At 27.4% G+C, this 25,909-nt stretch overlaps 14 protein-coding genes across 14 annotated transcripts; 9 read left to right on the forward strand and 5 right to left on the reverse strand.

Annotated features, from left to right (window-relative positions):
* Positions 1–421: 421 nt before the first annotated feature.
* Positions 422–2,499, forward strand: PNEG_03227 (hypothetical protein; the record flags this gene model as incomplete). Its single annotated transcript, XM_007877102.1, has 6 exons — positions 422–1,114; positions 1,159–1,238; positions 1,281–1,551; positions 1,597–2,147; positions 2,198–2,309; positions 2,350–2,499. The coding sequence occupies 6 exons, from the start codon at positions 422–424 to the stop codon at positions 2,497–2,499; spliced, it is 1,857 nt and encodes a 618-aa protein (XP_007875293.1).
* A 555-nt stretch (positions 2,500–3,054) lies between these two features.
* Positions 3,055–4,600, reverse strand: PNEG_03228 (hypothetical protein). The gene is made up of 9 exons (XM_007877103.1): positions 4,493–4,600; positions 4,422–4,445; positions 4,307–4,371; positions 4,207–4,260; positions 4,108–4,156; positions 3,838–4,062; positions 3,644–3,796; positions 3,232–3,600; positions 3,055–3,188 (listed from the first exon to the last, which is right to left on the reverse strand). Exons 1-9 carry the CDS (start codon positions 4,589–4,591, stop codon positions 3,087–3,089), a joined length of 1,140 nt encoding a protein of 379 aa, XP_007875294.1. The 5' UTR covers positions 4,592–4,600; the 3' UTR covers positions 3,055–3,086.
* A 1,033-nt stretch (positions 4,601–5,633) lies between these two features.
* Positions 5,634–7,095, reverse strand: PNEG_03229 (hypothetical protein; the record flags this gene model as incomplete). Its single annotated transcript, XM_007877104.1, has 3 exons — positions 5,634–5,858; positions 5,903–6,076; positions 6,121–7,095. 3 exons carry the CDS (start codon positions 7,093–7,095, stop codon positions 5,697–5,699), a joined length of 1,311 nt encoding a protein of 436 aa, XP_007875295.1. The 3' UTR covers positions 5,634–5,696.
* A 1,274-nt stretch (positions 7,096–8,369) lies between these two features.
* On the reverse strand, positions 8,370–9,993 carry PNEG_03230 (hypothetical protein; the record flags this gene model as incomplete). The annotated part of the gene is made up of 3 exons (XM_007877105.1): positions 8,370–8,544; positions 8,594–9,880; positions 9,926–9,993. 3 exons carry the CDS (start codon positions 9,991–9,993, stop codon positions 8,370–8,372), a joined length of 1,530 nt encoding a protein of 509 aa, XP_007875296.1.
* Positions 9,994–10,358: 365 nt separating this feature from the next.
* On the forward strand, positions 10,359–11,228 carry PNEG_03231 (hypothetical protein; the record flags this gene model as incomplete). The annotated part of the gene is made up of 1 exon (XM_007877106.2): positions 10,359–11,228. The coding sequence occupies one exon, from the start codon at positions 10,359–10,361 to the stop codon at positions 11,226–11,228; it is 870 nt and encodes a 289-aa protein (XP_007875297.1).
* A 337-nt stretch (positions 11,229–11,565) lies between these two features.
* Positions 11,566–12,106, forward strand: PNEG_03232 (acyl carrier protein; the record flags this gene model as incomplete). The annotated part of the gene is made up of 3 exons (XM_007877107.1): positions 11,566–11,760; positions 11,874–12,042; positions 12,099–12,106. 3 exons carry the CDS (start codon positions 11,566–11,568, stop codon positions 12,104–12,106), a joined length of 372 nt encoding a protein of 123 aa, XP_007875298.1.
* Positions 12,107–12,464: 358 nt separating this feature from the next.
* Positions 12,465–13,788, forward strand: PNEG_03233 (hypothetical protein). The gene is made up of 4 exons (XM_007877108.1): positions 12,465–12,776; positions 12,836–13,082; positions 13,129–13,647; positions 13,694–13,788. Exons 1-4 carry the CDS (start codon positions 12,513–12,515, stop codon positions 13,720–13,722), a joined length of 1,059 nt encoding a protein of 352 aa, XP_007875299.1. The 5' UTR covers positions 12,465–12,512; the 3' UTR covers positions 13,723–13,788.
* Positions 13,789–13,954: 166 nt separating this feature from the next.
* PNEG_03234 (hypothetical protein) lies at positions 13,955–14,598 on the forward strand (the record flags this gene model as incomplete). Its single annotated transcript, XM_007877109.1, has 3 exons — positions 13,955–14,170; positions 14,222–14,341; positions 14,390–14,598. Exons 1-3 carry the CDS (start codon positions 13,987–13,989, stop codon positions 14,596–14,598), a joined length of 513 nt encoding a protein of 170 aa, XP_007875300.1. The 5' UTR covers positions 13,955–13,986.
* A 364-nt stretch (positions 14,599–14,962) lies between these two features.
* Positions 14,963–15,971, forward strand: PNEG_03235 (hypothetical protein; the record flags this gene model as incomplete). The annotated part of the gene is made up of 5 exons (XM_007877110.1): positions 14,963–15,100; positions 15,148–15,283; positions 15,334–15,599; positions 15,647–15,751; positions 15,798–15,971. 5 exons carry the CDS (start codon positions 14,963–14,965, stop codon positions 15,969–15,971), a joined length of 819 nt encoding a protein of 272 aa, XP_007875301.1.
* A 106-nt stretch (positions 15,972–16,077) lies between these two features.
* PNEG_03236 (hypothetical protein) lies at positions 16,078–17,200 on the reverse strand (the record flags this gene model as incomplete). The annotated part of the gene is made up of 2 exons (XM_007877111.1): positions 16,078–16,450; positions 16,494–17,200. 2 exons carry the CDS (start codon positions 17,198–17,200, stop codon positions 16,078–16,080), a joined length of 1,080 nt encoding a protein of 359 aa, XP_007875302.1.
* A 371-nt stretch (positions 17,201–17,571) lies between these two features.
* Positions 17,572–19,088, reverse strand: PNEG_03237 (asparagine-tRNA ligase; the record flags this gene model as incomplete). The annotated part of the gene is made up of 3 exons (XM_007877112.1): positions 17,572–18,648; positions 18,693–18,819; positions 18,865–19,088. The coding sequence occupies 3 exons, from the start codon at positions 19,086–19,088 to the stop codon at positions 17,572–17,574; spliced, it is 1,428 nt and encodes a 475-aa protein (XP_007875303.1).
* Positions 19,089–19,938: 850 nt separating this feature from the next.
* PNEG_03238 (hypothetical protein) lies at positions 19,939–23,323 on the forward strand (the record flags this gene model as incomplete). Its single annotated transcript, XM_007877113.1, has 13 exons — positions 19,939–20,318; positions 20,370–20,460; positions 20,508–20,624; positions 20,673–20,958; positions 21,004–21,110; positions 21,151–21,217; positions 21,263–21,817; positions 21,860–22,015; positions 22,066–22,236; positions 22,283–22,575; positions 22,620–22,952; positions 22,996–23,217; positions 23,266–23,323. The coding sequence occupies 13 exons, from the start codon at positions 19,939–19,941 to the stop codon at positions 23,275–23,277; spliced, it is 2,790 nt and encodes a 929-aa protein (XP_007875304.1). The 3' UTR covers positions 23,278–23,323.
* Positions 23,324–23,404: 81 nt separating this feature from the next.
* On the forward strand, positions 23,405–23,988 carry PNEG_04311 (hypothetical protein; the record flags this gene model as incomplete). The annotated part of the gene is given in 6 exon segments (XM_019757828.1): positions 23,405–23,436; positions 23,541–23,547; positions 23,589–23,603; positions 23,688–23,768; positions 23,883–23,906; positions 23,923–23,988. The coding sequence occupies 6 exon segments, from the start codon at positions 23,405–23,407 to the stop codon at positions 23,986–23,988; spliced, it is 225 nt and encodes a 74-aa protein (XP_019613355.1).
* Positions 23,938–25,429, forward strand: PNEG_03239 (mitogen-activated protein kinase 2). Its single transcript, XM_007877114.1, has 8 exons — positions 23,938–24,092; positions 24,138–24,264; positions 24,315–24,383; positions 24,434–24,815; positions 24,859–24,914; positions 24,959–25,166; positions 25,213–25,296; positions 25,342–25,429. Exons 1-8 carry the CDS (start codon positions 24,001–24,003, stop codon positions 25,377–25,379), a joined length of 1,056 nt encoding a protein of 351 aa, XP_007875305.1. The 5' UTR covers positions 23,938–24,000; the 3' UTR covers positions 25,380–25,429.
* Positions 25,430–25,909: the final 480 nt, after the last annotated feature.

Genomic DNA, 25,909 nt, shown 5'->3' on the forward strand with positions numbered 1-25,909 from the left:
TACTCCAACATAACTCCCTCTTTTTACACTAATTTTTTTTCTAAATCTCATTATCTCATTTCCTATAATTATTCATTAATATTAACATAAAAAAATACAAATATACTCTTTATGTTTTTAAAAATTAACATCTTTATTACTATATTTAAAAGATCTTATCGTTTATCTTTTTTTACTGACGATTGTTATTCGACAACCAAAAGGTTGGTATCTTTAAAAATATCTAAATATTAGTAAATAACTTAATAAACAGCCGATTTTCTTAATAAATATATATTATTTTATATATTAATAGAGCAGGCTGAAAAAGTCCGGTTTTAAAAGGTTGAATGAGGGTTAAGTTATAAGAAAAAGTAAGAAATAGAATAAAAGTAGAGTATGATAAGATAAGGCGAATAAAAGAGATAAAAAGGATATATTTATGGGTTTTAAAGAGAGTGATAGTTTATTAGATGATTATTTGAGTGAACAATCAATAAATAAGTTTTGTATATCTAATGGTTGTGATAAATCATATGAATCAGTAAAATGTTTTGAAGAATTACTAGAAAAGGATAGAAATGGAGAAATGATGACCAGGTGTAAATTATCTATGGGTTTTCCGCGTTTTTTAGACAATATGACATGTTTTCGAAAAAATGCGCCTAATTATGATACTGTTTCTACGATCTCTATTAATGTTTCAGATACTCAACATAAATCAAAAATCTCAGATAAATGCTCTAATGTTTCTAAGAGTGTTTCATGTAATGAGCAGGATTTAAAAGAGCAAAATGATTTAAGATTTATTACATCAAATGTACATGATAATAAAATACCGGATGCTATTGCTGTTGAAAATAAAGTTGCATCCTCGGAAGGATGTTCAGTGGATAATGCGTTGGGAGTGGGATTGGGATCTCAAAATGTGACATGTGTTAGTTTGGATGTTCGTGAAGAAAGTACAGCACAAGAACCAGTAAAATGGATTGAAACTATTTGGCAAAAACGATCATCAAAACATAAACGAAAACAAAATGAAGAAAATCAAGGGTACTTTATTGGCACTAGAATTGGAGAGGATCATGTTAATTATGTAACTGCTTATAATATGTTAACAGGGATTAGAGTTGGAGTATTTTTTTTAATTTATTAGTTATAGTTATCTAAAATAATTAGGTTTCTCGATGTACAGCAAAAGTTGATCGTGATCTTACAAGCATAGATTTCGTTGATTCATACAAATTTTCTTTTGATATGTATGTTTTTTGTTAAGATTTATTATTATTTCTAATTTTTAGAACGGGTAATGAATTAACTCCTTCTGCAAAATATGATTTCAAATTTAAAGATTATTCCCCATGGGTTTTTCGTCATTTAAGGGCTTTGTTTCGTCTTGATCCTGCTGATTATTTGATATCACTTACGAGTAAATATATTCTTTCTGAATTAGGATCTCCTGGGAAAAGTGGAAGCTTTTTTTATTTCTCTCGTGATTATCGTTATATAATTAAAACTATTCATCACTCTGAACATAAATTTTTGCGTAAAATTTTAAGGCAGTACTATGAGGTGTTTTTATAAATTTTTCTATAATATAGATTAATCACATTATAGCATGTAAAAAAGAATCCTAATACTTTGATTTCTCAATTCTATGGCCTACATAGAGTAAAAATGCCTTATGGGCATAAAATTCATTTCGTTATAATGAATAATTTGTTTCCTCCTCATCGTGATATTCATAAGACATTTGACTTGAAAGGATCTACTGTAGGGAGGGATTATAAAGAAGATGATTTGGAAAAGAATCCGAGGGCAACTATGAAGGATTTGAATTGGATTAGAAGAAAAATGTATTTATCACTAGGTCCAGAAAAACGAGATATATTTCTAGCTCAAGTAAAGGCAGATATAGAATTATTAGAATCATTAGATATTATGGATTATAGCCTTCTTGTTGGTATACATGATTTGTCTTTAGGAAATAAAGAACATATTCGAGGCAATATGCTATCTGTGTTCAATCCTGATTCAGAACAAATACATAGCTCATTAAAACAGGGGCAGACTGTTTCTAGTGCTAATGAGCTTAGAAAAATTGTTTCAACTATTGGACCTGTTTCTCTTAATTCTACTTCAAATGAATTGTCCGATCCTGATTTTACGTAAGTTTTGTTATTAATAATGAATAATTAATGCTAATATTATTATTTAGACGCAAAGATTTCATATTTTATAGTGATGATGGTGGTTTTCGTGCTACTCAAGAAGATAATCTTCCTGGTGATTCAATATATTATATTGGTATAATTGATCTTTTGACTAAAGTATGATTGCTATTAATGGCTACATTTCTAACAGTTTTAGTACAATATAGTCAAAAAAGTTGAGCATTTTTGGAAAGGACTTTCTCATTCAAAATCCCAAGTATCTGCTATACCTCCATCTGGATATGCTTCACGGTTTTTTAAATTTATATCATCTATTATCAAAACTCATCAATCTGTTGAAATCTAAGTGGATTAGTTTTAGTATTATAATAGGAAGAAGTTTTATTATTGTAAAGTTGGTATTCAGGGATACGTAAAATTAAGGATTGATTTTTATAAAATCGTCTTTTTTCTATTTTTGTTGGTTTATTATATCATGTTTATTATGAAAAATAATCATTCTCTTATAACCAATATGGAAAGTTAGGTTTGAAAAAAAAACTCAAGATGGCTATGTTCTCTTTTTATGCAACTTTGGTAAAAAGAATTTGTTCGATTTACTTTTCAATATAATGCATTATGGAAATACGATTTGCATAGACAAAAGTCATCAATAATGATGAATTATTACTGTAGTTATTGAGATGCAGTTAAAATGCCTTGATTCTTTTTGAATATATTAGAAAACACGTACATGTTTTTGATTATTAGGGCTTTATTTATGAGCATATGTCTTATTAGTTTAGATAGCACTTTTTTGTTTACATAAATGTATATTGTTCTTTAATAAAATATTTGTTTTTGTAGATATTAATATATGTTCATATTTATTAATATACAATAGCATTTTTTATAGTTGAGCTTATATACAAAAAGACATTTCAATTGTTAATATTATTTTTTTTTTTTATTAGTTCTATTTTTCTTATTTGCATGTGTATTTTCTTCAGTTTTTCTTTTTTCTACACTAGTAGCTTCATGTAGTTTTGGGATAACCTATCATATTTTAAATTAATATAAGATTTAAAGAACTTTTTACCTTAAAAAAACTATCCAGGCGCACTTGTTGACTTGATTTTAATGCTTTTTCTAATCTTAAAATACCATTGTTTACTCTTTCCTCATTAAACCCTTTTTCCTTAACAAGAAATTCTAAAAGACCTTTTGCATCAGGACTTTCCCACTTTAATTCAAGAGTTTCAGGGTTTGTAATATCAGGATTTAAAAATAAATCTCTTGCATCTTTATATGGCCAATTTTCAGGTATTTGATATTTAGATCCATCAGCGGAACTTATGAACGTATCTAAAGATTTATATTCTCTAATTAGTTCCAGTGCTCTTTTTGGTCCAATTCCTTTAATTGGTTCACAATAATCGCATCCTAAAAGAATACAAAGATCTACAAACTTTTTTATTTTTAGTAAACTCTTAAAAATATAATGTATTTACTTGTTCTAAAGGCATGTACAATTCCTTCAATGCTTTCTCCAAATTAACTTCACTGATAGGCTCTTTTTTTTGTTCACTAAAAGTTAAATGTCGAAGTAAAATAGGTGTAGAAAAACACAATGTATCCATGTCTTCTGATGCCGCTGCATAAACCTTAGAATATTAGTCTGCATAAATGTATATAATCTATATACCTTTCCAGACTTAGCAAGAGCTGCGCATTGTGCTTCTGCTTCACATGGTGCATTTATACATGGTATTCCCATTAATTTTAGTAATTTTTTACATTCTTCATTATGTTCACGAGTCACACGTATAATTCTTTTGCTAAATTTATTTATATCTTCTATGGATCCTATTTCTTTTGCTTCTGAATGTAATTTAACTGCTTCTTCTCTTCTTTCTAGTCGTTTTGCAAGCTTTAATCATTTCATAAAAGTTCCCAATCACTAATTTATACACACCTCTCCACTTTTTAGTTTAGGAGGACTTCCATCAAAAACATAACATGGTCTGAAGCATAATCATTAAAAAAACATTTTTTCATTTATAAAAAAACACACTTAATGCCATTATCACACATTCTTAAAGTCCTATAGAAAATCCCCATCAAATGGCTTGAATTGTTAATTCTAATTTAGAAAAAAGGAAAATTTCTTTCACCTTGTTGTTTCCCCTGTTTCTGTCATTAATTGTTGTCCATCTTGTTGGCGAACTGCGATTAAAAACTTATAAATCCATTTATTATCCAAAATATATATTAAACTAATCAAAATACCTGATAAATACTCATAGAAGCATCCTAAAAAACAATAGTTAATTTAATTTTTTTCTTTAAAAAAATCTTACAATAGCTACTTTCCGTCCAAAATAATGGTCAATATTATTCAATTTAATACAAGACGAAGCGTGCTCTTCAAGAAGCTGGCGAAGATGTTTAATTCCCATTTTATATTTTTCTATTTAAAGTAGATATTCTTGCCGTTCGTCGCTGATAAAGTCAAGAAAATAAAGGCCATCCAGCTAGATTTTATTTTTGAGAAACAAAAGTTGAGACATATTTTTAAATGAGTTGATACTTTATCAAATGAAACATGTATTAGATTATATAGAATGCATTTACTGTTTGAGATTTTTCCTTAATATTTATAATTTTTTATAAAAAAATATATGAAATTGAAGTCTATAAGGCTAATATTATTAGACTGATTTGATGCTTTGTATTTTTAATGTTTTAAAAAGACTGAATAGATTCAAATGATAAAAATGTAACATTTAATGATTTGATTTTATAAGGTGATTACACCTGTAATTTGTTATTATGTATTGTCTTATAAATTTTTGAGAAAGATATTTGTTAAAAGTTGAATAAAATAGAAGTCTAAAGAAAAATAAGATCATTGTGTGAAAAAGATGGTTGCTGTTTTACTTTATGACTATTAATAAAGTTGCCCCATATGTTGATAAATTATATTGTGTATCAATAAGATTTTTTAGATTCCTAGAATATAAAAATAAAATGATTTTATTATGTGAATGAATATTTTTTTTAAGTAATAAAAACCTGTAGAAACTGGTAATTATTTAATAAAAGAAATTTAAGGTATGTTTTTCCTTGTTTAGAGCTGAATAAAGAAAGGTAGATAAAGATATTATATGTTTTGTTATGAGTATATCCTATTAATTTATCTCAGTTTATCAAATAAATTTAAAGAAGTATAAATGATAAATATTTGCAAGATTTGGCTTAAATATTTAAAGCCAACCCTTATTATAATTAAAAGTATTACCCATTTGATTCATAGTGTTTTTGTCAACTCCATATATATATCTAAAATGTGATTTTACTATAGCTAAAATTAATAGGCAATAAAGATGTTTTCCAATTATTTTTATAGATCATACGAAATTATGGTTAATAATAAATGAGTAAACAGTGAAAAATATGAAATACTAAAATAAAGAATTCCTATATAACGTTCCAGAATTATATGAGATAAATATTATGCTAAGTATGCAATTATTCGATAATCTTAATATGTTTAATAATTGATTATTCTGCCCTATTTAGAACCTTGTATGTTAATTCTTGTAGTGCAAGTCGAGAAGGCGACATTGGAAATAAATTAAGAGAATCTAATGCTTTGTTGCAAAATTTTTCGGCTAATTCTTTTGTTTTTTGCAAACCCTGGCTTTTTATGACTAATTCATGTGTCTATGTAATGTTAATATTAGATAATAGTTAAATAGTTTTAATACTCGACATATATCTCCATCGTTAGAGAATTTTCGTTTTATAACTGGTCCTAGTTCAGGATACTTTTCCCATGCAAATAAAACGGGTGCTGTTACTAATCCAAGTTTTAAATCTTTTTTTACAGGTTTTCCGAAAGTATCTTCAGAAATTGTATAATCTAACATATCGTCCGTTAACTAATTAATATATAAAAACCTTTTCATGAACATATATAGGTTACCTGAAATGCTAACCCAAGATTTTTTCCATACAAATAGGCATTATCAGTAATTTCACTAGTACAACCACCTAATAAAGCAGTAGCTCGGCAACTTTTTGCTATTAAGCTTGCCGTTTTTAAGTATGTTTTTTTTAGGTATTTATTTAATACATCACTAAAATGGGAATATTCATTATCCTCCTTGTCAATAGTTTCTTTTAATTGCATAATTTCTCCTTCTACAAGATTTGCAATTACTGTAGCTAAAAGTTCAATTACTTCCGCATTTCTTAGACGAGCTAATGCAAGAGATGCTCTTCCAAGAAGAAAATCCCCCGCCAATACTGCCATTTTGTTGCCAAATACATGGTTTCCACTCGGCATCCCTCTTCTAATGTGCGAATTATCAATTACATCATCATGTAATAAGGATGCTGTATGGATCATCTCAGTAATTTCTGCCAATCTTCTTTGAGATGGATAGATATCTGTTTCTGTTGCATCCATCGGGATTTCATAGGATGATAATGGTTTGTCAGGATCATTATCATTCACAATATTCGTAGATGATATAGGTTCATTATATTTATTATATAATCCATCATTCCAGTTTGGAATTTTTGGAGCAATACTTGTTGCTTTAGATATTAAAAGAACAACTAATGGTCGAACATGCTTTCCTTGTGTTTGAATATAATAATTTGCGACATTATAAAGAATAGGATTGCAAGAATTAAATAACTTACGGATATTATATGTTAGATGTGACATTTCCGATTCTACAAGCTTCATCTGGCTTTTATAAAACCCCGTATTTCTTTCTTCTATCATTTTTGACGATCTTAATGTTTCATAGATATCTGAAAATTGGCCGAAATAACCCGTTAAAAACCGCTTTTGAAATGAATCTAAGATAAAAGCTAATGATTTCCTTTGTCTTGTATGTCTTATTTTCTTTATTAAAGGTCTTGAAGCTGCTTTTTTTATGAAAAACATTAATAAGACTTGCTCGTTATTTTTAACGTTGCGATGATAAATTTATGCTAATATTAAAAATAAATTTAAGAATTGAGAACTTTGCTTATTTATTTTTAACAATATAATACATATATATTGGTTATTTTTTTTAAAAAAAAGAATTTTATAGATTGGTCTTTTTAAAAATTATAAATGGTAGGGTTATAAATTAAAGAAATGGGTTTAGAGTAATGATATCTTAAGCATGAATATTGTTTAAGATTTTTTTTAAAGATCAGTAAAATTTGATATATATTTTTGAAAATATATTTTATTTTTTTCTTATTTTTTTAAAGGATATCAGAGTTCGGTGGATCTATTTTGAATATAAATTGGTTATGTGTTATTAAAATATAAATAAGAACTTATTTTAATGTTAATGATTTGAGATTTTATAGGGTAATCTTTAAAAAAAAACAAGTTAAATGAATGATAAGTATTAAGTAGCAATTAATTAATGTAGCGAGTTATAAGAATATTTGATATAGTTGAATTTTGTTTAATAATATGTAGAATTTGTTTAAAATTTATGTTGATAAGTTTATATAGAATATCAATGTTAATTGTATATGTTTGATGAATAATATAAGTTTAATAAAATGATTTTATTTTTTATTTATAAAAGTTTATATTTTGTGCTAAATAGTATTAAAATTTAATTTTTGAAAAATTAAAGTTTTGTTAGTTTTCCAAGTATACTTAAAGATATTAATATTTGTTTTAAAAAATAAATGCTTTTTTGTTTTCATTGATGACATGTATATATATATAATATTATAGTTAAAATTTTAAATATTTAATTTTATAAATATTTTTGATATATATTTCTAAAAATATTAGATTTCTGCGCCGAAAATACTTGAACTCTATCTTTATTATAATTGTTTCCTCTAAAATATTTATAAAAATGAATCAATGCTGTCATTTATATTGAGTTTATAAAAACAATATTTTTATCTGTTTTTAGTTTATGTATTAAATCATTAATGCTGTAAAAGAGTTTTCCTGTTTCCTTTTGAATTTATAATATTAAATAAAATATTCAAATCATATACTTGTTGAAATCACTTTATTTGCAACTTTTTGAGTATTATAGGTTAAATTAATTTTTTTTATACTGTATAAATCTCAAAAGAAATAGCTAGTTTTTATGATGAAATATAAAATAATTGATATTTTGAAAAAATGTTTGTTGAAAAATAAATGTTAGTTATATGTAAATAGAAATATTTACTTATTTTTTAATATTGTTATTACAAACATTGTTCTTCTGGAGGAAGGTAAGCTATAATTTTTCCTGAAGCAGATCCACCCACAACCCAATCTTGAGTTGGATGAAATTGACATACTGCAGGAACAGCAGTAATTTTGTTAGGATCACCCAAACGAGCAAGACAAACTCCTCTATTACTATAAATATCAATATGTCTTAATTATCTTATCAGCTTAAATATTTTTTAAAGTATTAATAGTATACCTTTGCATATTTCCAATTGTGAATTTTTGCATGCAAGTGGATGGATTTTCATGCCATTGTGCGCGTAAGATTGTCACCCATCTTCCTGATTGATTGTTATGTTTAATAGTACAATTTGGTGACATATCATTAAGTTTAGTATCATTTGTCCATAATTTATAATTTGGATTATCAAAAATAGTAATCGTATCATCATAACTAGTCGCAACAATCGAACCTTCAGAATTCCAATATGCAGAGCTTATGCTTAAACGTGATATATATGTACCTATATGTGATATTGGCCTAGAATTACTAATCATACGAAGGTCCCATATTTTCATTGTACGATCTAAAGATGATGTGCAAATAAGATATGGAGCACATGGATGAATAGACAATCCCCCAATTTTTTTATCATGTAGTTGATAAGTTGATGCACCTCGGGAGCGGATGTCTTTCATTACAAATCGACCATCAATTGTCGTAAGATATATTCTATCTCCTTTAGGATGTACAACTAATGCTGAAATCGAAGATGGATTATTTGAATTGCCTCCATCAGAAACGTATATTTCTGTAGATAATTCTTTCTCCAAATGTACAGCGCGAACTGTACCATCATATGAAGAAGAGTAAAGTGTATTTGTAGAAAATGGATTAAATTTAAATGTTGAAATTAATCCAGAATGCAGTCTATAGTGATGAATTAATGGTTCTTCTAATTCACTATTTTCATCTTCATTTTTGATTCTATGTGTCTTGGATCCATCCATATCCCAAATACCCATATTGCCAATTTTATCTCCCGCAAATACAATTTTTTTTGTTGTGCTAGGATGAACAATAATACATGATATTCTCTCTGGAACTATTTTCAAGTAAAATGGATCCCATCTCTTATATAATTCAAGAGATTCCATCTTTTGTTTTAGTTTAAAAACATCTTTATCTAAAAACTCTTCTGATTCTTTTTTTTCAATAGATTCCCCCGTATATGATACTGCATTCCTAATAACCTTCTTCGCAACATCCCAATCATATGAATCTTCAATGATTTCACTTAATTTTAAGTCTCCTGGCACACGTAGACGTTTTTTTTGTTCTATTATATTTTTCACATCTGCTTCTTGTTTTCTTTTAAAATTTTCTGATTCTGCTGATATCCCGAGAAGTCTTGATGAGTTTCTTCTAGGAAGATTACTATAATCTTTTCTTTTTGTGTTTTTTTTCTCTAAATTTCTAGTTTTTGCTAGATTTACTTGATTGTTTGGCTCTTTTTTGAAAATACTATCTAATTTAAGTTCTCTGGTAAATATATAAGAAATACATTAATAAAATCAATAGAAATACTTTAAAAGTTCTTTATTTCTCTTAATATTTAATTCCCTTTGACGCTCATACTCATTAATTTCTTGCATCTTAGGCCTCGATAGCGACGTTTAACTTCAAAAAAAAGTATGCTGTTGGTCTTTGTAGAAAATTAGCTTTACGCTTTTTAAATATATCTAAGAACTTGTCTTAATATCTTATTTAATATGCGTATTCTGAAATAAATATTGTTTTTTTTTGAATAATGTTTTTTTATTTGTGAATCATTGACTTTGATATTGATTTACTAAAAGCTATTATAAAACTCCGCCTTTTTCTACTTTTTATATCTACAGCGAATAATTTGTCTGATATTGATGTGTCTTTTATCTTTTTTTCAAAAAAAGTTGATAATTTATGTTAATAGGATTTATAAAAAGTTTTTTTATGAAATATTTATGAAACTTCAAGAATAATGAAATTATTGAATACGTTTGGCTATAAAGCTTTTTCAATGGCATTTTATGGAGTTTTATATGATTTTATGCGAATGAAGAGGAAAGAATTTGAAAGATTTATAATATATAGAACGAATTGTTCTTTATATGATTATTGGCTTATTAAATCGTCTGGAAATGCAATTTTATGTAATTTTATTCCAAGAACTGGATTTTTTTCGGAGAAAAGATATTTAAATAGTATTTTAAAACCATTAGTTCCCAGTGGATTTCAAAAAAATAGTTTTTCTGATAAGAGTCAAAAAAACATTAATGATACAGAATTGCAATTATGCTTTAAAAAAATAGAAGAAACTATGTTAAATATGAGGACAGATTTAGAACTCCATAATTTTGTTGAAAAATCAATATTTGAACCTTTTAAAAAACAGTTATCAGAGGGAAAGATTAATAAAAGATTGTCAAAATCTATTATTTCACGTCTATATTCACAGTTACTTCAAAAAGCAATGGAAATATTTCGATTAAATTTTTTAGATTATGTATCTGTGGCTACAATATTTGAACGTATCAAAGAACTTGGTCCAGAATCATTTGTTTTAGGCTGTTCATCTAATGTATATAATGAAATGTTATTAGCACGATGGGAAGGATGGAATGATATAATTGAGATTGAGAATCTTTTGACAGAAATGAAGATAAATTCTGTTCCAAGAACTGAAAAAACTTTAAAAATTTTTGAGAAAATAAGATCAGATATTGAAAATATGGAACTCCAGAAACATCTTTTAAATGATACATTATTGTCAAATAATAATATGGCATACCGTGAACGTTTAGATGCCATATATGATGAAATCTTACATGAAATTTTTTTGAAAAAATGATTCTTTCAAGGTTACTAATTTCTTATCTTCTAAATGATTTTTAAAATTATTTATTAGGGAATTTATACATCATCATTTTTTAAGATTTAATCTTTTGTGTTGGTATTTATATATTTTTTTTATTTTAAATTCATTGAATATCCATGTTTCTTTTTTGATCATCTAAACATAAAACACAATGACTTTGACATATACCATTATAACTAAGTTTTTTACTGGTTATAATAAACTGATAAATATATAGGGTTATATGAGATCGATCGATCTTAAAAATTAAAAGAAAAGATTATTTTTTAACAAAAAAGACACTTTAAAGGATTTTAAATAAGAAAAAAGAATGTTGTTTAAAAGTATTAGTACGATTCGTCCTTTTTCTTGGAATTTTTTGGTTCAAAATAGAGTAAATACTAATAAAATGTTAAAATCGGTGACCACTCGATTTTATTCTCAAGCACGTTTATCAAAAGAAGAGATTGAATCAAGGATTATAGATATTGTTAAAGGTTTTGACAAAATTACTGATCCGTCAAAAGTAAGAATAAAACATAAAATTGGGTGTATAAAAAATTGTTTTTTTATAATATTATACAAAATACCCATTTGCATTTTCTATGGATTTAAGGGCATGCATTGATTGTTATCTAGATTACACCTACATCAAGTTTTTCTGCTGATCTTGGATTGGATAGTTTAGATACTGTTGAAGTCGTTATGGCGATTGAAGAGGCTTTTAATATAGAAATTCCAGATAAAGAAGCTGATGAAATAAGAACTATTGGAGAAGCAATAACATATATTTCTAATCATCCAGATGGTATTTTTATATATATATTATATATTTTTATATTATTCTTATTTATTGATTATTAGCTTGTTGATTTTAGGCAATATTATGATTTTAGGAGTAATTTCAAATTATAAAGAAAAAATAAGAAAATTAATTTTTAAATAACTATTACTTTAATAAATATGATTCCTTGTTTGTTTCTAATGTCTTTGTTTTTTTTATTAAAAATTCATATATAAATATTTTTTTTGATCGTTTATATGGTAGACATGAATTTTATTGATTCTGTAATTTTTTAATTAAAGTAATATTTAATGAACAAAATTTGAATATTAACCTCTTTATTATAGGGGAAATTGAAATATCCTTTGAGATCCTTTTTGAAGCGTTTTCTGAGAGGAAAAACAGCTTATAAAAGTTAATAAAATTAATAAAGAAAAATAGGAGTTTTTGAGGTTTTTTTTTGTGTTTTTTTAAGGAATTATTATACTTGTTATATGTTAATTATGTCATCTGGGCTTTTTCGGCGCCGTGTTGGAAATTCTGGGCCAAATAGATATGTTGAAACATCATCAACAAGAAATTATCAAGAAGAGGATTTAAATAGGGAATCTTTAGGAAAAGAATGTTGTAATATTGATAAGAAAAAATATAAGATTGTTTTTGATCCTTTGGATCTTCAAGAAGATGAAGAAAGAAGAAAACAACCATGTCTTACGTTGATGGAAGAAGTATTATTGTTAGGGTTAAAAAATAAACAGGTATTTTGGGATTAAAGATATTAGATGGAATGAATAATGTTTTTACTAAATGATTTTAGGGTTATTTGCCTTTTGGAAATGATAATATTTCATATATTCTTCGTGGATGTATAATTCTAGAGCTTGCATTTAGAGGTAGAATTCAAATGTGCCGTGATTCTCTTAGAAAGCGGCATCCACTGCCAGAACGTATTGTAGAGGTTGTAAATGATAAAACAACGGGTGAGACGTTGTTGGACGAGACTCTTAAAATGATGAAAACAAGTGAAAAAATGACGATTGGTTCATGGGTTGATTTGATGAGTGGTATGCGAGATTTCTGGCATTTATTTGTGAAGTAATTGATAATTAGGTGAAACATGGAATTTTATGAAAATTGGATATCAATTGAAACAAGTTCGTGAGCGCTTAGCTAAGGGATTGGTGGATAAAGGAATTCTTCGTACTGAAAAGCGGAATTTTTTGTTATTTGATATGACTACACATCCTATTTCAAATAATTTTGTTAAAGATGATATTTGTAATCGTTTGGTGGTTATGTTAACTGCACCTACAATAGTTTTACCAACTAGTGTATTTTTTCCGGAAACGATATCAATGAGGCATCTTCGTGTAATTTCCTTAGTTTGTGCAGCCTATGCTGCAAATGTTTTGGAAAATGTTTTTTCTTCTGTTGAATATGAAGTTCGTGAGCGTGCTTTCACTCGTGTTGATGAGTTTTTTAAGGAATTTTCTCAATGGCCTTTTACAATTAAATATAGTAGTAATATTAATTGCGTTGATTCTAATCTAGCGGATGTTATAGCAGAAGAAACATCTGGAGGAAAAGATAAAGAATTGCAGCTTGAAGTTATTGCTGCTGTTCTTCAAAGTATTTTTCTTTTTTTTTTAATTTATTTTAAATAATACATTTCTAGTATTTACCCGTTTTGATTGTATTTTATGATGATTTTGCACTCTTTTTTATTGGCTTCTTTTGCTTTTTATTCATTGTTTAATCATACAGACCATTCTCATTCTTTTTTACTAATATTTACATCTCTATATATAATACATATTTTCTATATAATATAACAGCTATATATTCTTTTTTATTAATAATCTTTGGAAATTTATCATTTTAAAATATACTTTGTTTTTTTCTATATAGTCTTTAATTAAGAAATTCAATATTTAAAAAAATATTAAGATAATCTCTTTTTTTGTATTTATGGCTTCTATATTTCAAGAAAGATCTTATTCAGAGAAAGATGCTGTTTTTTCTGGTTTAAAATCTATGATGATCTCTGGTTCTGTAGGATTAATGGTTTCTGCTGCTGAAAATGCTATAACGAAAAATTCTTCTGATATTAGAAGTGTCTTAGTACGTAGTAGAAGCATTATTATGACATATGGTATTTTTTTTCCTTATTATTGAAGAAAATGATTTTTATATTATTTTTAAGCTGTTATGGGAGGGTTATTTTCATTTACTGAGGCATTTGTCTCAAATCTTCGTAGAAAAGATGATCCGTTTAATGCGTTTCTTGGGGGAGTTGTTTCTGGTTCAGTTGGAGCTATAAGAGGTGTGTTTTTGTACATTTAATATAATATAAAAAAATTGATGGAAGAAGTAAGGTCTTTACCAGCAGTTGTAGGTTATGGAATGGGGCTAGGATGTTTTATGGGTCTTTTTGATTGGTGCGGGGGTACTTTGACAGGGCTATATCATGATTTTTATGGAGAAAATTCGAAAAAATTAAAAGAAACTCTTTTTAAAGTGCAATATAGACGGCCTAGGTCAGAAATTGTTGATGCTATTGGTAGTGGGCGAGGTATATGAGTAGAATCAATTTTTAGTAGATGTTCTATATTTGATTATTTGACTTATTGATTGATTTTTAAAGGGTTTATCTTATATTTAGAATGAAGACTAGAAAAAAACAAATAATTTATAGATAAATTATATTATTTTAAGAATTATTTCTTATATTGTTTTCATTAAATAGTTTATAGAAAAGTATTTTAATATATTTTTATTCTATATAGTTTTCAAGATTTTCAAGTCGAGTGGCTGAAAGATCTATGACGTCGAGTGAAGAGATACTAACCTATACAGCCTTTTTATCTAAAAAAAAAGGTTATTTTATTCATTTTCAATATATTTTAATTGAACCAATGGATCAGCATTAGACGATGAGATTTGTATGCTTTTCTCGCTTTCAAATAGTCCAGAAAAAGACCAATTAATAGAAGCGATTGGTCATCGAATTGAAGATTTAAATGATAGTATGATAAAATCTATCACGTTGCTTCCAAGCTATGATAGACGCTTATTGAAAGAAGTTGTTTTGTTTGTTTTGTTTTATTTTTTTGATCTTTATTTAAATAGCAAATGAAAGAGCTATATACGTCATATCAACTCCTGAAAAAAAATGCACGACCTAAGCCTAATCTTGGATTCAAATTAAGCGTAGATGCAAATAATGATCAAAAAGAACAAAAAGAGTCAAATCCTATGGATTTATGTAAGATGTGATTTTCTATTAAAAGAGAAAAGATTGAATGATTTTAACAGCTTCTATGTCACTAGAAAAATCGTTATCTCTGCTTGAAGATCCATTCTTACATGTAGAAGAGAGGATTGATTTATATAAAAATGGTAGAAATAGTGAGGTTAATCTTTCGGATTCATCATTTTGTATTTATTTGATTCGTGAATTGGAATGGTATAGCTTAAAAGCTCATCACCTTAAAGATTGTTTTGTATTGGCTAACAATATTTGTGGGCCTGCGTATATTTCTAATTGTCAAGATTGTACTTTTATTGTTTTTTGTTATCAAGTAAGTTTTTAATGACTTTTGCATAGAACTTTTGTGATTGAATTAAGTTTCGAATGCATGATTGTAAAGATGTCGACGTTTTGATTGCCTGTAAATCAAAGGCAATAATAGAAAATTGTACAAGAATTCGATTTGGGCCTAATCCATATATGGTAAATTTTTAATACAAATATCAGTTTACGTATTAATTCATGAAAGAATTCCTTTGAAGCATGGAATAGAGTCCAAGATTTTGGATGGCTAAAGCAAACCCCAAGTCCAAATTGGGAAATTATTCCGGAAAATGATCGTTGGGATGTTGTTAAGTGGGAAGAAATCATTCATGATGCTGGAAAAATATCTGATATTATTAACCTTATTCGTCACAAATAAAACATTTTATAAATATTTTTCATTAATATTTTAAGTTTTTAAAAAATAAAATATGCATCAAAGAATATCAGAAATAATTCCATTAGTTTTCCCCCCATTTTTTCGTTTAATCTTGTTCATTTTCAGGCTTTTCTATTTTTTTACTTTTCTTAGATTTTTGTGTAGTTGTATCTTTATTTTCTTTAGTTTCATTAACACTTTTAGTGGAATTTGATTCTAGATTTTCTTTAGCAGGAGTTAAATTTTTGTTGGCTTTTAATTCCTTAGGCTCTTTTTTTTCAATTGTTTTTTCTAAATGTGCACTTTTTTTGTTTTCTGATTGTTCTGTATGTTTTGTATTTTGAATTGTTTTTACATTCTTTTTTCCGTTGTTTTCTTTGGGACTTTTAGCTTCTTTTGGCTTTGTATTTTTATTAATCATACGATTTGCATTTTGTTTCCCTCCTCGTGAACGTCCTTTTTTTGTAGATTCGTCCGTTCTTGATAACATTTAATAACTCTACTTGAAATAGATATATATACCTTTCTATTTTTACTTTATCTCCCTTTGGTATAAGAGGTCCTGAAAATACAAAAAAACCATCTTTCGATGCTGCAATTTCCTCCAAAAATAGTTCTGAATCATCAATAAATGGATCAAGAGTATCATATTCTTCTTCTTGTATCCTTCTTTTACGTTTCTTTGGTACAGGAATAAATGGTTCCTGAAGATTTGAATTTTCATTTTCTGTATGTGTTGCCGATAACTTAAACTTCCTATCATCATCTACATTTGATTCTGATTCATCTCCTTCATCTGAATCTAGTTCATTATCAAATTTTAACATCCCTAACTTTACTAAATTCGTTGCTTGTAATGGATGTAAAGCTGTCCATCCATATTGCTTTTCTGCTTCTCGTGCAAAATTAACATAGACATTAACTTGTCCTTTTAAAGGAACATGAATCCGAATTGATGGCTTCTCTTTATAACAAATAAAATTATCTGATAATACCTTATTTGTATTTGTTTTTGTTGATGTAGGCGATGTATTTTTTGATTGAGAAAATGTTAAAATAGATTTTGAATATGACGGTGTTGCTAATTGCTTTTCTTTCTCATATACTGTTGGGACATTTTCTTTTTCTTTATTATCTGCCGATTCATCTATTATTCCTGATGGAATATGAGCTTCTGGTGATAATTCTGATGACTTTGATTCTTCATTTGTGGTCTGATTTTCACTCATCTTATAACTACTGCTTAAAAACCTATGAAATAACTCCTTGCATTCCTTCTATATAACCCTTGGTCTATAGATCTATATTTTAAAAGGTTTTTTATTTATTCTTAAGAGAAATTAATGGTCTTTAATACATGGTCGTTGACTAAAGGCTTTGCTTCGGTCTCTTAGAAATCTATATATATTAGTATTTTTATAAAAGATAAAAATACATGAAACAAGTATCTTGGATGTTTATTTGTTTGGAACAATAGATTAGTAAAGTAAAAAGATGAAGGAATATTTGAGAAAATATTGTTATAGAAATAAGAAGTTAAAAAAATATTTTTTTCTGTAAAAAACGTTTTTAAAAATAAATATAATTGTATTTATTGTTTTTAAAAGTTACAATGTTGATGCCATCTTGGGAAAGCCATTACGTCTTTTATGTTTTTTATACCGGCTAAATAAGCAATGAAACGGTCGAATCCAAGACCAAAACCACCATGTTTTGCTGTTCCCCAACGTCTAAGGTCAATATACCATGATAAATTTGATAAATGTGTTTTACGAGTGGAAATTGATTGTTTAAGTATATCTATACGTTCTTCACGTAAACTTCCACCAGCTAATTCTCCAATTTGTGGTATAAGAAGATCAAAACAAGAGACAGTATTATGATCCTCATATTTGAGTGAATCATTATTAAGACGCATGTAGAAAGGCTTTAATTCTTTTGGATAATTTATGATAAAAAGAGGACTATGTGTATATTTTTCAGTTAACCATTTTTCATGTTCAGTTTGCAAATCATGTCCATATTTTGGGGGAAATTTGAAGTGAACAGAAGAGTTTTTTAGAGCATTAATTGCTTCTGCATATGTAATCCTGGTCCAATGTTCTTTTAAAAAGAAATTCCAGCGATTTTCAAGATTTATCTGATCTCTTTTATTTGTCTTGTAGTTTTCGGTGATCATTTCATTACCAATAGAGCTATTCTTTAAGTTCTCCACTAAATCATGAATCATTTGTTCTACAATTGACATTAAATCTTCTATATCATTTATAAAAGAAATTTCCGCTTCTAACATATAAAACTCTGCTAAATGTTTTGATGTACGACTTTTTTCTGCTCTAAATGTTGGACTTAAAGACCATACTTTTGATAATGAATGTGATAATGCTTCTAAATGTAATTGTGTAGAGACTGTTAAATAAGTATTTTTCTTAAAGAAATTATCTGATTCATTTGAACTCTCTACTTTAAATATTTTTCCAGAACCCTCACAATCAGATGATGTTAAAATAGGAGGATGTGTTTGAATATAATCTTTGTTGGAAAAAAACGACGATATAATTGATATTAAAAAGGATCTCAATCGTAACAATCTAGACATGGATTCTGTACGCAATCGAAGGTGCGCTTTTTCTCTAAGATATTCTAGATCGTGATGTTTCTTTTGTAATGGATAAGACTATATATATAATAAGACAAAACAAAAGTAAAAAAAAAATATACTGATGGATCTGAGTATCCGCAAATCTGTAAATCATTAACATGAAGCTCATATTCCTGTTTTTCCTTAGATCCACCTTGCGTTGTTCTATATAATCCTGTTAGTTTTACACTGCAACCTGTTGATAATCTAATTTTATAATTATTCTTATATAAATATATAAATTAGATCTACCCTTTTCCTTGATCTGGTTTAAGTACTGCCTGCATATTTTTTCCTGTTGTTCCATCATTGATAAGCGCAAATGTTACATTTTTCATTTTTCTTAAAGATCTTATCCATCCATAAACTGTGATTATTTGATTCGGATTTACTTGTTTTTCTATAGCGTCCTTAACACTACATGTCTTAGATATTCTAAGATTATGTATTTTTTTTTTAAAATATCTTGAAATCATTTTTTTCTGTATATTTTGTATAATTGTATCTTTTAATCATTTAAAAAGCTTAATATTCAATTTTTTAAAATATCATTATTCATAATATTCTTAATATCATCATTCAGGCTGATTTCTATGTATTTTTCTTGTATTTTAATATTTTTTTAAAATTACTTTGTCATCAGTTCTATATTAATCCAAATGTTATTATAAATCTATTTAATCCAATCCGCTAAAATAATCTGTTTAATATTGTAATTTTAATTCTTTAATAAGTCTTTTATCCTTTTTTACTACTTCTATATATATATCTAATTATTATATTGTATAGATCAATAAAATGTATAAAATTTCTTTTTTATGGCTAAAAATACTTTAAAAAAATATAAATTCTTTTTACTATAATTCTAATATTTCTCATTCAATCCAATTGAAAAGATACCATGTTTTTTCATTAATAAAATACTGAAATTGATAATTTTATATATAATTTTTTTACAATTCATAATGGAATATACATAAAATATACAATTATATCTATTGATTATTCATTTATCAATTTTTATAAAGAAGATATTTCTTTTTTTTAAAAAAAAACAAATTAATTGAAGTACATAAATCTATTGTTCCTGATATCTGCATAGAAAAAAATCGTATGTTTTCGTAACATTAAGATTTAACGGTTAAAATTTTTGATAAAATATAATACCAAAAAACTACAAGAAAACAGAGTTGTAAAAGCTTAGTAGTTCCTGAATATAAGGGGATTAGGGGATTGGCTGTCTTTGTGTTTTTTAACGGTTTTAAATAGTAAAATATTAAAAAAACTAGGAAATTTTATAGTTTGTATAAAAAGATATAAAAATCAATGGAATTTCAAGGATGTGAAGATCAAAAACAACGGGAGAATTTTGGGAATCAAAGTTCAGAAGGGTTAAAGTCACCATTTGTCTCTTATTCACCAGAAAATGCACAATTCTTAGTACCAGAATTACCGGAACATACGCGACAAAATATGCCATCGTCAGCGTCATATAATACTCCGCAATATCAGGGAAATATGCTGTCGCCGGCAATGGCAGATTTTAGATCTTTTTCGGACAAAGTTGCACCTACACCTCAAATAAAATCAAAGAGAAGATATGCCTCGCAACAATATAATTTTAATGGCTCAGGAAGTGGTGTTTCTGGAAATTATCAAACCCTTAATGCCAATGGACAGACGCAGATTTCGCCTTTTTCTGTAAAGTATGTTATTATGTCTAATTCTATTAATTCTATTAATTATTTTAAATTTAGTCAGGGCTATTGGTCACCTGGTTCTTATTCTAATGTAGATATGATTTCGAATCAGTTTAGTCAGATGGGAATAGATCCAAATATGCAACAGGTTTATTTCTTTCTCTTTTATGAATATTATTTAATTGTGTCTACTAGAATTCTATTTCATCAGGATTTTCTTTAAATCCGTTAATTACTGTAGATTTGATAGGACAACACCCAGATGTTTCGGATTTGAAACGTTTACCCCCTCCGCTTATTTTGCCTCCTAATGTATCTTTTTTATTTTTATTGATTTAACAAAATGTTGATTTGAACTAGGCATTTATGACACAAATGGAGAAAGTGAATTGTGGTCCGGAATATTTACGATCTACATTAAATGCGGTGCCGAAGACTAATAGTCTTCTTAAAAAATCCAGGCTTCCTTTTGCATTAACAATTCGTCCCTTTATTATGCTTAGTGATGAAGAAGAAAATGTTCCTTTAGTTTCAGATACAATTATTGCTCGTTGTCGTAGATGTAGATCATATATAAATCCTTTTTCAACATTCATTGATGGTGGACATCGATGGAAATGTAATCTTTGTTCTATGACTAATGATGGTAATCAAAATATTTTCATCTGAAAATGTCCTTAATTATTTCTAGTTCCTTCTGCATTTACTTGGAATCAACAAAATAAGCAAGTTGATCAATGGGGACGTTCAGAACTTAATCATTCAGTTGTTGATTTTTTAGCACCTAGTGAATATATGGTAATTTATATATTTATGTTTTTTATATTTACTTTTTCAGGTTCGGCCGCCTCAGCCTCTTGTATATGTTTTCTTAATTGACGTTTCTTATACTGCTGTAATGTCAGGTAATTTGCTTTATTTTTTAATCTTAAAATTTTAAAAAAAAATAGGTATGGTAGCAACTGCAACTCGAACAATTCTTGAATCTCTTGACCGGATTCCAAATCGTGATCAACGGACAAAAGTTGGATTTATCGGAGTGGATAGTGCATTACATTTTTTTAGCATTTCAAATAAAGATCAAGAACCTTCTATGCTTGTCGTTACTGATTTGAATGATCTTTTTCTTCCTCAGCCTGCTGACCTCTTGGTTAATATTTCTGAATGCCGAAAAAATATTGAGATTTTATTAGAAAAATTTAACGATATGTTTAAGAATACTCAAAATGTTGGAAATGCCATGGGGCCTGCTCTTAAGGCCGCTCGTAAGCTTATTCAAAATATAGGGGGGAAAATTGAGTGTTTGATGAATAGTTTACCTTCATTAGGTGAAGGAAAACTTTCTATAAGAGAAGATATTAAAATTTATGGAACTTCTAAGGAATCTACTTTACTTCAAGTTCAAAATTCTTTTTATAAATCTCTTGCTGTAGAATGTTCAAAGAGTCAGGTTACAGTTGACATGTTCTTATTTTCATCTAATTATCAGGATGTTGCTTCACTCGGTAAATAGTATTTGTTTATCATGTTATTTCTAATTTAATTAGCATGCCTTCCTCGATACACAGCTGGGCAAACTTTATATTATCCTGGTTGGAATGCTGGTCGTGCTGAAGACATAACGAAATTTGCTAGAGAATTTAGTACACATTTAAGTCAGGAAGTTGGTCTTGAAGCTGTTATGAGGGTTAGAGGATCCACAGGTTAATTTTGGAATATTTTTTATTTTTTATTTATTAATTGGAATAATTAGGACTCCGTGTTTCTGCTTTCTATGGAAATTGCTTTTACCGTTCAACTGATCTTTGCGCTTTTCCATCATTTCCTCGTGACCAAGGATATGTTGTTGAAATTGCTATAGATGAACAAATTGAAAAGCCATTTGTTACTCTACAAACAGCTATATTATATAGTTCATGTCATGGTAAACTATTTTTGATATTAAGTTCATGAATAATTCGGAAATTTAGGCGAAAGGAGAATCCGTGTTATTACTGTAGCCATTCCAACTACAAGTAATTTAGCAGATGTTTATGCTTCTGCGGATCAGATTGCTATTATAAAATATTTTTCTGTAAAAGCGTGTGAAAAAGTACTTTTATCTAAACTAGAGGATGTAAACACTATGATTACAGATAAATTAGTAGATATCTTGGATTCTTATAAAAAAAATTTGGTTTTTACAAATACTGGAATTTCTACTTTTTCAATTTGTTCAAATCTTAGGCTTTTACCTCTTCTTTGTTTATGTCTTCTTAAAAATGTAAGTGTTTTAATTTTGATTTATATTTTTTTAAATAATTTAAGCTCGCTTTTCGTAAATCCTCTCTTATTCCTAGTGATGTAAGATCCATTGCTCTTTGTCTTTTATCTTCACTACCAACAACAATATTAATACCATTTCTTCATCCGCGCTTTTATTCATTGCATAATATGTCCGATGATGCTGGTGTACATGGTGCAAATGGAATCATTCTTCCACCTGAAATGAATCTTACTTCTGAAAAAATTGAATCTCATGGACTTTATTTAGTAGATGATGGTCAGGTTCAATTTCTTTTTATTGGCAAGGATGCCGTTTCTTTATTGGTTCAGGATGTATTTGGATTACCTGATATTTCTCATTTAAAATTAGGAAAGGTATATACATATATTAAATTTTTTATTTTATTTATTTATTAAGATAACTCTTCCATTATTGGATAACCCTTTTTCTATTCGTGTTAACAACATTATTGATAAATTACGAGAGTATGATAAAGGTAAAATCACTTGGCCTCATTTATATCTTGTTAAACAAGACGGTGATCCTGCGTTAATTAAATGGTTTTTTAGCAATATGATTGAAGATCGTCAAGATGGGATTTCTTCTTATTATCAATATATTAATGAACTTAAAAATCGGGTAAGACTGATTTATTTAATATTTTAAAAATAATCTCTTTATTTTTAGATTAATCCTTAATTTTCTTATTAATTTTTTCATATATAAATCAAAATGTGTCAAGTACCCTAACATTGTTTCTGTACGTGTCAGGTTTAACCCTAACATCGCTAGGGTTTGTACCTAATGCTCATAGGGCTCATACCTAATGTGTTTAGGGTTTATACCTACCACCTTTCAGTTTATTTAGCCCTAGGTTTTTCCTTTTTTTTTTCTCGTGTTTCCGTATAATTTTCTCAAGTTGTTTGACTACAAAAAAAAATATTTTAAAAATATTTATTTAGAAACTGTGTTTTTAATAATAATTCTTAAAATATATGTCCAAATAATAGAAAATATATGTTAATGTAATAATATACATGTTTTAATATACATTTTTTAAAGTAATTAACTTCTAGAAATAGCAGCTTATTACGTTCCCTTTGTTATAGATAGAATCTAACCATTTTGAGCAATGTTTAAATAACATTTGTCTTGGCAAAGCTCTTGAGGAAGTATTTGTATCAAACCTGGTTATTGGGGCGGTTTTAAAGTTAGATGATGTGACAAGTTAAAATTCTATAAAGGCTTTTATTAAAATAACTAAAAGCAAAAGAGACAAAAAAAGAATTAAGATTATTATAAAGGCGCATAATATTTTAATTATTTTTGTTATTTTTTTATTAGAAATTGATTATAAAGATTTTTGAAAAAAAAAATATATACATTTTTCTTGTAAAAAGAGCATTTTGATCTTGATTCTCCATGACAGCTTCAGTTAGAAACGTTCGATTTAATGTATCAGATGATTATGAAATATTGGATGTTGTAGGTGAAGGTGCATATGGAATTGTATGGTAGGGTTTTTAATTAAAAAAGAATTAGAAAATGTAATTATTTAGCTCAGCAGTTCATAAACCAAGTGGACAAAAGGTTGCTATTAAGAAGATATCGCCTTTTGATCATTCTATGTTTTGTTTAAGAACATTGCGTGAAATGAAGTTACTTCGTTATTTTAATCATGAAAATGTGTGTTTAAAATGATTTCTAGAGACATATCTAATTATTTTAATGAGTAGATTATTTCTATCTTGGATATTCAACAACCACAGGATTTTGAATCGTTTTCTGAAGTATATTTAATTCAAGTATTGTGTAAAATAGACATTGATCAAGATTTAATTGGATATTTATATAGGAACTTATGGAAACGGATATGCATCGTGTAATTCGTACACAAGATTTATCAGATGATCATTGTCAATACTTTATTTATCAAATACTTCGTGCGTTGAAGGCTATGCATAGTGCAAATATTCTGCATCGGGATTTAAAGCCGTCCAACTTGCTGTTAAATGCAAACTGTGATCTTAAAGTATGTGATTTTGGCTTGGCTCGCTCTGCTGTTAGTACAGAAGACAGTAGTAGTTTTATGACAGAATATGTGGCAACACGCTGGTATCGTGCGCCTGAAATCATGTTAACCTTTAAAGAATATACAAAAGCAATTGATATCTGGAGTGTTGGGTGTATTCTTGCCGAGATGCTTAGTGGGAGACCTTTGTTTCCTGGCAAAGATTGTAAGGATGATATATATAATATATTATGAATCTAAATAAATAGATCATCATCAACTTATGCTTATTTTGGATGTACTGGGTACACCTACTATGGAAGACGTAATATTTTATTAAAAAAAAAAGACTAAATTTAATGTTTTTAGTATTATGGAATCAAATCCCGCAGAGCACGAGAATATATTAGATCTTTACCATTTAAAAAGCGGGTTTCATTTTCTTCAATTTTTCCTAGGGCTAATCCTCTTGCTTTGGATCTGTTAGAGAAGTTATTGGCTTTTAACCCTGCAAAAAGGGTAACTGTTGAAGAAGCACTTCGTCATAACTATCTTGAGCCGTATCATGACCCGGATGGTGAGATAATTGCGTATATTTAGTAAAATTAAATTAACGATTTTAGATGAACCAACTGCACCACCTATCTCTCCAAATTTTTTTGACTTTGATCGAATAAAAGATAGTCTTACTAAAAATGATTTAAAAAGTAATGATATTATTAATTATAGCATCTTTAATTGAGTAACTTTAGTTCTTATTTATAAAGAAATTATGGGTATGAATAATTAATTCCCTGGACAGCCTTAGAGCAAATTGGATTATATTTTGAGTTTTTTTGTAGAGGATGCATCTTTTTTTTGTTTGGTTTAATATCTTTAAAACTTAAATTTAAATATTATATATATATTGTTATTATCTATTAATAACTTTGATATTTGTATTTATTTTGGTTTCTTATTAATTTTAATGGTATTATAAAAAAATAAGTGATTTCTAAATTATGAATTTTATTTTTATAATAATTAATTTAAAATATGTTTGGTTTTAAATCATATAAGTATGTTGATCTGTATTCCTTGATATTTCATAAAAAGTAAACCTTAAAACTACAATGATCTATTTTTTAGTCTCTCATTCAATATTATCATATAATAAAAGAATGTTTGTATTATTTAAAATATCTAGATGAGTACAAATCCTTTTTAAGTCTTGAACTTACTAATGATCTTACTAACATCCCAATTTCTGAATTTTTAATTAATGAATAAATCATACTTGAAGTATTTCTCTATTATAATAACAAGCTAAGATAAAAGCAT

The sequence above is a fragment of the Pneumocystis murina genome, assembly GCF_000349005.2.
Source record: "Pneumocystis murina B123 chromosome Unknown supercont1.10, whole genome shotgun sequence".
NCBI lineage: Eukaryota > Fungi > Ascomycota > Pneumocystomycetes > Pneumocystales > Pneumocystaceae > Pneumocystis > Pneumocystis murina.

Coding starts and splice junctions, on each gene's coding strand:
- PNEG_03239 (XM_007877114.1), top strand. CDS start 24,001: ATGACAGCTTCAGTTAGAAACGTTCGATTTAATGTATCAGATGATTAT. Junction 24,265..24,314: donor GTTATTTTAATCATGAAAAT/GTGTGTTTAAAA, acceptor TTTAATGAGTAG/ATTATTTCTATCTTGGATAT. Junction 24,384..24,433: donor CTGAAGTATATTTAATTCAA/GTATTGTGTAAA, acceptor ATATTTATATAG/GAACTTATGGAAACGGATAT.
- PNEG_03233 (XM_007877108.1), top strand. CDS start 12,513: ATGTTAATTATGTCATCTGGGCTTTTTCGGCGCCGTGTTGGAAATTCT. Junction 12,777..12,835: donor TAGGGTTAAAAAATAAACAG/GTATTTTGGGAT, acceptor AAATGATTTTAG/GGTTATTTGCCTTTTGGAAA. Junction 13,083..13,128: donor ATGGGTTGATTTGATGAGTG/GTATGCGAGATT, acceptor ATTGATAATTAG/GTGAAACATGGAATTTTATG.
- PNEG_03228 (XM_007877103.1), bottom strand. CDS start 4,591: ATGGGAATTAAACATCTTCGCCAGCTTCTTGAAGAGCACGCTTCGTCT. Junction 3,601..3,643: donor TGTACATGCCTTTAGAACAA/GTAAATACATTA, acceptor AAAATAAAAAAG/TTTGTAGATCTTTGTATTCT. Junction 3,189..3,231: donor GCCTGGATAGTTTTTTTAAG/GTAAAAAGTTCT, acceptor AAAATATGATAG/GTTATCCCAAAACTACATGA.